General features: G+C 44.1%; 1 protein-coding gene across 1 annotated transcript in view; it reads left to right on the top strand.

The window, feature by feature from the left end:
- The window catches only part of FBXO10 (F-box protein 10), a 38973-nt gene that overhangs the window by 19316 nt on the left and 10422 nt on the right, over positions 1-9235 (top strand). Inside the window, exon 5 of the mRNA XM_015820238.1 lies at positions 8035-8105. Coding sequence (XP_015675724.1) covers positions 8035-8105 — 71 coding nt within the window. The remainder of the gene's footprint in view (positions 1-8034; positions 8106-9235) is intronic.

Raw genomic sequence — 9235 nt, 5'->3', positions numbered from 1 at the left:
CACCAGCCGTCCTCAGAGGGTTGTGTTTCAAGGAGCCGGACAGGATTGTCCTCACGACCGACGCCAGCCTGTTCGGTTGGGGGGCTCACATTCAGTCTCACTGGGTACAGGGCCGTTGGTCCGCATCAGATCTACGACACAATATAAATTGGCTAGAGTTGAGGGCCATCCATCTAGCGCTCCGACATTTTCGCCATCTGGTATCTCGGCGACACGTCCTGGTCCTCACGGACAATGTGGCAGCCAAGGCACATATAAATCGCCAAGGGGGAACTCGATCTCGGAGCCTGATGTCCGAAGCTCTTTCGCTGGGTCTCTGGGCGGAACGCAATCTGGCATCTATCATGGCAGACCATATTTCGGGGGTGGCAAACACACAGACCGATCTTCTGAGCAGGTCGACGATAGATCACGCGGAGTGGAGGCTCCACCCGAGGATCTTCCAAGAGATTTGCCTCCGTTTTGGTCTTCCTCTAGTGGACCTCTTCGCGTCCCAGTACAATGCCCATCTTCAACGTTTTTTCTCCCGTTTTCCGACGGTGGGGGCGGAACGGACAGATGCCCTTCGGAGTCCTTGGCCGCAGGGCTTGCTTTACGCATTTCCCCCTCTGCCAATTCTACCAGCGGTAATCCGCAAGATTCTTCAGGAGCGAGCGGAGGTTCTCCTGGTGGCACCCTTTTGGCCACGGAGGCCTTGGTTCGCAGATCTGGTGAATCTTTCAATCAGCGACCCTTGGCGGATTCCGCCGGATCAGGTCTCCCTCAGCCAAGGTCCCATTCTGCATCCCGAACCCCAGTGGCTCCAGTTAGCCGTCTGGCACTTGAGCGCTCGATCTTAACTGGAGAAAGCTGCTCACAAGGGGTTATAAATGTTATTCAGGCATCGCGCCGTCCGTCCACGAACCGTATATATGAGGCCACGTGGAAAAATTTCCAATCATGGTGTTCCGGGAGGAGGTTGTCACTTTCGGCACTTACTGTGCCAATTATCTTGGATTATTTATTGGAAGGTCTGGAAAAAGGTTTAGCCCCTAATACCCTTCGCAGGCAAGTCGCAGCTTTATCTACAATCCTCTCATGCGACTCTGCTGAATCACTGGGTCATCACCCCTTGGTAAGGTCGTTCCTTAAGGGAGCCTCCAACCAAAATCCTCCTGTGGTACACAGATACCCCTCGTGGGAGTTGTCAAGGGTGCTTCGGGCTATTACTAAATCTCCTTTTGAGCTCCTCAGGACATGTGACATTCGTTCTCTGTCCCACAAAGTGGCCTTCCTGGTGGCTATCACCTCTGCTCGTCGCATTTCGGAGCTGGCGGCGCTTTCAGTGAGAGATGACTTATGTGTTTTCCAACAGGATAGGGTTATCCTTCGATTAGACCCTACCTTCGTTCCGAAGGTCAATTCCCTATTCCATAGGTCACAGGAGATAGTACTGCCTGATTTCTGCCCCAACCCATCGCATGGGTTGGAGCGAGAATGGCATTGTTTGGATGTACGCAGAGCCCTTAAATATTATATTTCACGGACTGCGGAGTTCAGGAAATCGGAAGCCCTCTTTGTATCTTTCCACGCATCCACCAAGGGTCGGAAAGTGTCCTCTTCCACTGTTGGGAGATGGATAAAGGCGTGCATCGCCGGAGCCTATAAGGCTGAGTCGTTGCCGGTTCCGCGGGGGGGTGACCGCCCACTCCACACGGAGCGCGGCTACTTCAGCGGCATGGGCCACTCAGGCTTCCATCGAGGAAGTTTGCAAGGCAGCCACTTGGGCTTCGCCTTCTCCTTTCATTAGGCACTATAAAATTGATAAGTTTGCCTCTGCTGAGGCTTCATTCGGTAGGAGAGTTCTCCAACAGGTTTTGCTCCAAAGTGCCACGCAGGACCAGTGTACTACCCACCCTCAGGGACAGTAGGCTTTGGTATGTCCCAATGGTGGAGTCTCCATCTCAGTGCTGGAGAAGGGGCGTTGTCTTACCTGAACGCCTTTTCTCAGCACGGAGATGGAGACTACACCTCCCTCCCTTGTACATTTTTGTATAAGCATAGGGTCAGTTAGTTTGGTGAGCCACAACGTCTTGCTGTCAGTCAATGGCTACGCTCGCGTCAAAGACTGGAGATCAACGGTCCAGGACGGGCGTGGCAACTTTGGCTGACTTGATCTGATTGGGCAGGAATACAGTCTACTACCCAATGGTGGAGTCTCCATCTCCGTGCTGAGAAAAGGTGTTCAGGTAAGACAACACCCCTTCCACCATAATAGTTTGTTAAGTAGAACACTTTAAAAAAAAACTACAAACTATCAGAGTTGAGGTCAAACACTTCTCCAAAGCCAGTGGGAATCAGATTTGTCAAGTGAGTATCATTTCTAAATAGTGATAATGATTCTGGCAATCCACCTGGAAGAAAACATGCATAAAGGAATCAGCAGCTCAAAGTGGAGACTTAATTTCCCTTCCTGGTTATTGTGTCAGCAGCAGCTGCAGCCAAGCATTCACAAAAGGCTGTTGAAATCAAAATGTCTATTTGTGTCTAAACAAAACAAGAGGCAGCCCCATTAATGATTTAGTCTAATTCCACAAGGATTTGTTGTGCCTAAGAAAGTGTTGCTACACTAATTGTTCCTCAGTGACTTACATGTACTAAAAAGATTCTCACTTGGGTCCACGTTTCTAACAATATTCCAAAAAGCATGGGTTTTCATGGGGAGGCATTCTCAGAAATAAAAGAAAATTGCGTTGGGAAGATTCCCTTTTGTTGTTTACCCTTTACTCATGAGTCTGAAAAATTTCATTTTTAATTAAAATCATCAGAGAAATATCCCAGAGTATCTTTTGGTTCCTCATCCTCCAATACATAAATCATATTCTGTCCTCCACTTCCTCAGTAGTACACAGAAATTGTGCTTTGATTTTGCTACAGCAAAGTGGAGAAAGCAATATAGAAAACATTGTTCTTTTCTGATAGCAAGCAGAAAATGCAGCATCAGAATTAAGAATGTGAAATTAGGAACCAGGCTCTTTCTGGATGTCATATTTTTAAGTACAAAAGGTTTTGAATTTGAACTGCTTCAAATGTGAAACATCCCACTTGAGTTCAAACTGGCCATTTCAATCACACGTGAAGTGTTCTGAACTCAGAATATTTTCAAAATGATCAGAATGACCTGTTCCAAATGTATAATAAATAATTTTGCTCCCCAAGCTATTATCTCAGTCTTGATTTAGAGCATTTCAAATTGGAGACAGTTCAAATTCAAAATGTAGTGGCATTCACACTACATGCTAGCCATCTGTCAAGGATGAAACTTTGGCAGCTACGTGTTTCATCTTGCTTTTAGATTAAGAGAGGGGGGAGATGTTACTTTCAAGTGGGTTAAATGGAAAAATGAAACCTCTTTGATTCAGCTGAAGACCGTGAGAGCCTAAAGCCTTGTCAAGGACACCAGAACAGGTGTGGGTTTGAAGTAGACCAGGGGTGTCAAACTCAATTTCATTGAGAGCCGCATCAGCATTGGGGTTGCCCTCGGGGGAGGGGTGGGGGTGTGTGGCCAGGGTGGGTGCGGCCTACTGGGTGGGTGTGGATGGAGTGAGTGTGCCCTACTGGGTGGGCGTGGCCAGCTCTACATCGTTCGCATCAAGGGTGCGTATGGGGGCCTGGGCAGGAGTGGGACAGATCTGAGGGTCTCTGGCAGAAGGGGGTGGGACCGGGGCAAGCGCCAAGGCATGGTCTTTTAAAACCACATATAATGGTTCTGAATAAGAGACATATTTAACTGACTCTGCATCATCTCTATCCTATATTTTCCTTTCCTAAAGCCTACTTGTGATAAGAGGGATTGAACCTATGCTGTTTTTCTGATTAACACAGTCTATAAGTTCCCCATGACTACAGGATTTTTTTTCAATAGAACACAAGAAACAAAGTGGATCAAAATGCCCCCATTTTATTCCAGGCTTAGAACAAAACTCCAGATCTTTTTCTGGATTTTGAAGGAAAATATTTGAATTGGTTATTCCAGATTTAGAAGGTTTCAGATTGGAGGGTTACTTGTGCCTAGCTNCACATTTGCAGAGAAATGCTTCCCTCCGGAAGAAAATGTGTGGGGACTGTTTTCCTCTCCACTAAATGGGATCCAATATTTAACAAATAATTATTCAGAAATGATAAAAATTAATAAAGGCTATCTCTAGATCAGAGGTATCAAACTCAATTTCATTGAGGGCCGCATCAGCATTGCGGTTGCCCTTGGGGGGCCGGGTAGGTGTGGCCAGAGTGGGTGTGGCCTACTGGGTGGGTGTGGATGGAGTGGGTGTGGTCAACTGGGTGGGCATGGCCAGCTCTACATCGTTCGATTCAAGGATGCCTGTGGGAGTCTGGGCAGGAGTGGGACAGATCTGAGGGTCTCTGGCAGAAGGGGGTGGGACCAGGGCAAGTGCCAAGGCATGGTGCATTTCTTCATTCTTCACAAAGGGTGACACCTCTCCAGCATGCACCCAGGGAGCGGGGTCGACACAGCAGGGGCTGGTTCCTTGCTGTTTCTAGACGGCCTTGTGGAGCTAAGACTGAATGCATTTCAACATAGACAGCCACCACAAAATTGTACATTGGCTTCCGGCCAGCCTGGGCCAGGACCAAGGCAGCGGGGGCCGTTCCCTCACTGTTTCCAGGATGGCTTCGCGGGCCACATGAAACCACTTCGCGGGCCGCATCCGGCCCCCGGGCCTTGTGTTTGACATGACTGAAGTAGACGGTTCCCAGAACAAAGTGAACTTATTTATATGAATTACATAAGACGTTGGAGGTTTTGCTGGGAAAATTATTGTTAAGTCTATGAACTGGTGTCAGAGTTAGTTTTGCTTTGACAAAACCATGCAGTGTATTCAACAAACAGTAAGATTTTCAGAAACGGAATGAACCTGGAGTTTTATTTGGATTTTCGAGCTGGATGTTAACACCATCATATCATTTGCTGGTTTATATCTTAACGATGTGGAAAATTCCATGATTTAGAATTGGAATCTAGAGTTCTCTGAAATGTTCTATTCTTCTTTTGCTGAACTAGCGTATGCTATGTGGGGGATGGGGGTGGACATTTGGCAATTTTTGGAAATCTCAAAACCCATTAAAGGCCTGAAAAGATTTGGCATAGTCCAGAGGAAAAATGAAACATTTCAGAGGTTTTTTTGGTAATGTTCAGTTGCTGAATTGGTTGAATTTTGCTCATCCATTTTTGTGGGAATCCAGCTAGTTGTAATTTTTTAAGTAAAAAATGAGTAGTTACTGTTTCCCTCAGCTTGGATAACAAATTGTATAACTAAATCTTCAGATTAGAAGGTAGCAAAAAATAAAAGTGGTTCTTTCTGGATTTTAACTACTGACTGTGTCAAAGATAGCTTCTTTGAATTGGCAGTGTTGGCCTTTTTATGCAAGACTTGTCTCGATGTTGGTGAAGGCCATGAATCATCGGTGTTCCTTTGATCTCCACCTGAAATGTTCCATTCCAGATTCATTTTTGCTCTGGTTAAATTTATTCCAGTCCTGGACTTGCATATTCCACTTAATTTGGGTTCTAGCAGTTTTCACACTGCTTGAAATGAACAGTTCATGTTTTTCCAGGTGGCTGTTTCACTTCTAGAGTGCTTTGTACCTGTTCCCATTGTGCTATGTTGTTTTGTCCTTTCTACAGAGAGCAAATTGTCCTTAACCATTTTTCTTTTAACACTATAATTTGTCAAGAAAGCACAATACTTCCATGGGGCTGTTAAACTTTTCAAAGAGCTCCAAAAACTCCTTCTGCATTGCCTTATTTATCACTTGGAAAATAAATAAATATTGCAAAGGATGGTGAGGCTGTTTAGTTGTTTGCTCACTATGCCCAAAGCAGCAACCAGGACCTTGTGCCTTCGCACAAAGCGATGCATCCCCTGATATATCAGATTCCTATATATCTTCCACCCTCCAGGCTTAGCAGAGAACTTAAAAGTGCAAAGGGATGCTCTTAAAGAAAAGGCAAAATTTATGAGCATTGCCAAAATAGCAGGCTTCAGAAAGCCTGATTCAGCAATCACAGGGAAGGTAGAAGGTAGATCGGGAACTGCAGATAGTCCTTGACTTACCACAGTTCGTTTAGTAACCAAAGTTACAAGGGCAGTGAAAAAAGTGACTTATGACTGTTTTTCACACTTAACGACCATTTCAACATCCCTATGGTCATGTGATCAAGATTCAGGCGCTTGGCAACTAGCTCATATTTACGACGGTTGCAGTGTCCCAGGGTCATGTGATCACTTTTTGCAACCTTCTGACAAGCAAGATCAATGGGGAAGCCAGATTCACTTAACAACTGGGTTACTAACTTAGTGGTTCACTTAACAACTGTGGCAAGAAAGGTCATAAAATGAGGCAAAACTCACAACTGACTTGCTTAGCAACAGTAATTTTGGGCTTAGTTGTGGACTGAGGACTACCTGTAGTGATAGATTTGAGGATGATTTGTAGAAACATTTACAAATTGAAAACAATAATTGCTATGACAGGCTGCTTATCTCTTCGCTCAGCATTCCTCAGCTAAGAGATGGGAAATTAATTGATTATCTGATTCTAGTGCTGCACTGCTGGACTTTTATAAAGTTTTCCGTTAGAATGTGTCTACTCCAATGAACATCTGTATACACAGTATAGGTTTTAGTAGTAATACTTTTATTTGGTATGCAATAAAATATTTAACACAAGCCAAATAATAACAGCACAATATTAACCAGTACCTGAAAAATAACAGTAACAATCAGTTTTAAAATATCGTCTAATCCCAGCACAGCCCTAATTTAAACTGGCACCCAGCCCTGCTGTTGAAAAATTGCTCCAGCTTAAATAATAAATGTTTTACAGGTGTTTTTTTATATCTCAGGAAATTGGACCTCGAGTGAAACTCAAGGGGCAATCAGTTGCAAAGAGTAGGACTGGAAGGAGAAAAAGAAGTAAAATGTGAAGAGATGGCTGCTCATTTCCCCAAATATTTTCCTTAACATCCAGTGACATTCATTGCTGCAAGTAAAAATAATGCTAAAAACTAATGCCGGCCTTCTTCCTATTCCTTTTTTAAATTATTTTTAAGGAGTTTGGCAAGCACCAAGGGAGATGGCAAAACATAGTGCTGTTCTTTGCTCATTATTAGTTTTTTATCCCACCTTTATTATTTTTATAAATAAGGCAACAAACTTACTTAATACTCCATTCTCCTCCTTTCCCCCCCCCTAATATCAATAGCCTAAAGCAGAACTAGAACTCGCAGTCTCCTGGTTTCTAGGTCAGCACCTTAACCACTACAGCAGACTGGCTCTTCCTTGTCATCAGTCAACTTGGGTTAGCATCCACACTCAGAAAAAGAGCTTAATATATGTTGATTTCTCTCGCATGGAAAATTATGAGGCAAATGGAAAAGGATAGTGCAGTTGATCATGGTTTCCACCATGGGGTAGGCTCCTGCTTCTTTCCTTTGCAGTTGGGAATCAGAGTTTGGCCACTTACCTTGAGGCAACTGTGACTATCGGCATGAAGATGTCTTTGTGTTGACTGGCAACATAGGCAACATTGCAAGTTGACTCGCAGCTCAGCTTGGGCTGCCTAAAAATCTGGTCCTATAAAAAGGCCTGTCATAAGAAAAGAAAGGAGCCCCTATAGAAAGGAGACAGGATCCTATTGTACTAATAACAGGATTGCTATAATAATAGTTTATTGAACAAGCCAGAGGGGCCTCATTCAGACAAAACCCAAAATTTAAACTAGAATGGTAAACCATGCACAGCGAAAGCCAAACTACTGTGGAATTATGCAACATGTATGTGTAAGTGAAGACTGAGAAAATGTAAGCAAGCAAGCAAGCAAACAAGCTGTTTTTAAATGTTGGAGCAAAAATTTGTGTTTTTGCTATTGCTGCAATTGAATCTCTTCATCTAGAATGAACTATTGGTAAAACTGGTCAGCAAGTACATGAATGGCGTGTAAAAACTGGCTGTCCCTCCTTTCTTTTTGCTCCAGTGGGAACCATATATTCCAGGGTCTTGCTGCTGGTATAGCTGTGAATGAGAATGGAAGAGGCCAGATCACAGGTAGGAAAAGACAACATTTTATATTTGATTCTTATTGAATCTAATAAGATGTCACCCTCAAAGCATAGTATTCTAATTTGAGTTGCTGCATTGCTTCATTCCTTTTGAACCCACATCCTCCAGAATAAATTGGTGCAAAGTTTTCAAAGTATTTCACAAAAGATCTCTCTCTAAACCATGGGTGTCCAACCTTGGCAACTTTAAGACACATGGATTTCTTGCTGGCTGGGGAATTCTGGGAGTTGAAGTCCACATGTCTTAAAGTCACCAAAATTTGGCACCACTGCTCTAAACCTTACACCAATCCTGCAGGTAAGCAAAGGTTCTTTTCCCCTGTAGAAAACTGAAATTATGCTTTCTAAAACCATCTTCTGAGTTCCAGGTTGAAAGCTGCTTGACCTAATTTCGTAGCTTACTGGCGCTTCGCTTCACTGCCTTTATTTAGAACAAGGACATGTTGTGGTGCTTTCTCTTGTCTAGTTGCTGTGAACATTTAAGGCAGATAGGGCAATTTTTCCAGATGCTCTTTGTATTCTGCCTAGGAAGCCACAGTAGGTATGATTGAAGACATCATGTCAGATCTGCGCTGCTGGCTGTACCTACTCCTGGGAGTGCTAAAAATGAGCGCTGTGTGGAGCCTACAAATTGTGTGTTGCCTACCTTTACAATTTTGAAAAGGCTACAGGCTGCGTTCCCATCCCAAGTTCTCACATGGTATACCAAGACTAATAGCTTTTCAGAACTAGGTTAGAAAAGGAAGCCCAATTCCTTTCCTTTTCTTCCCATTTCCTTTTTCCTTCCTGAAAAACTGAAAATGCCAGAGTACAGAGTACAGAGTACAGAGTACAAAAGTACAGAGTACAGTACAAAAGTACAGAGTACAGAGTACAAAAACTGAAAATGCCAGAGTACAGAGTACAGAGTACAGAGAACTTATAGTCATGGGGGATCTCAACCTGCCATCGGCGGGCGAGACGTCAGCGGTGGCTCGGGAGTTCCTGGCCTCCATGACGACCATGGACTTGACCCAATTAGTTCATGCACCCACTCACATAGGAGGTCACACACTGGATCTGATTTTTGTCTCTGGCCAGTGGCAGCATGATCTGGAAATGGGGGAGATAGTCATA

Source organism: Protobothrops mucrosquamatus, unplaced genomic scaffold (assembly GCF_001527695.2).
Source record: "Protobothrops mucrosquamatus isolate PMUCROS unplaced genomic scaffold, P.Mucros_1.0 scaffold1096, whole genome shotgun sequence".
In the NCBI taxonomy this organism is placed as follows: domain Eukaryota; kingdom Metazoa; phylum Chordata; class Lepidosauria; order Squamata; family Viperidae; genus Protobothrops; species Protobothrops mucrosquamatus.
Note: the sequence above shows the minus strand (reverse complement) of the source record. Positions and strands in the feature narration are given on the sequence as shown.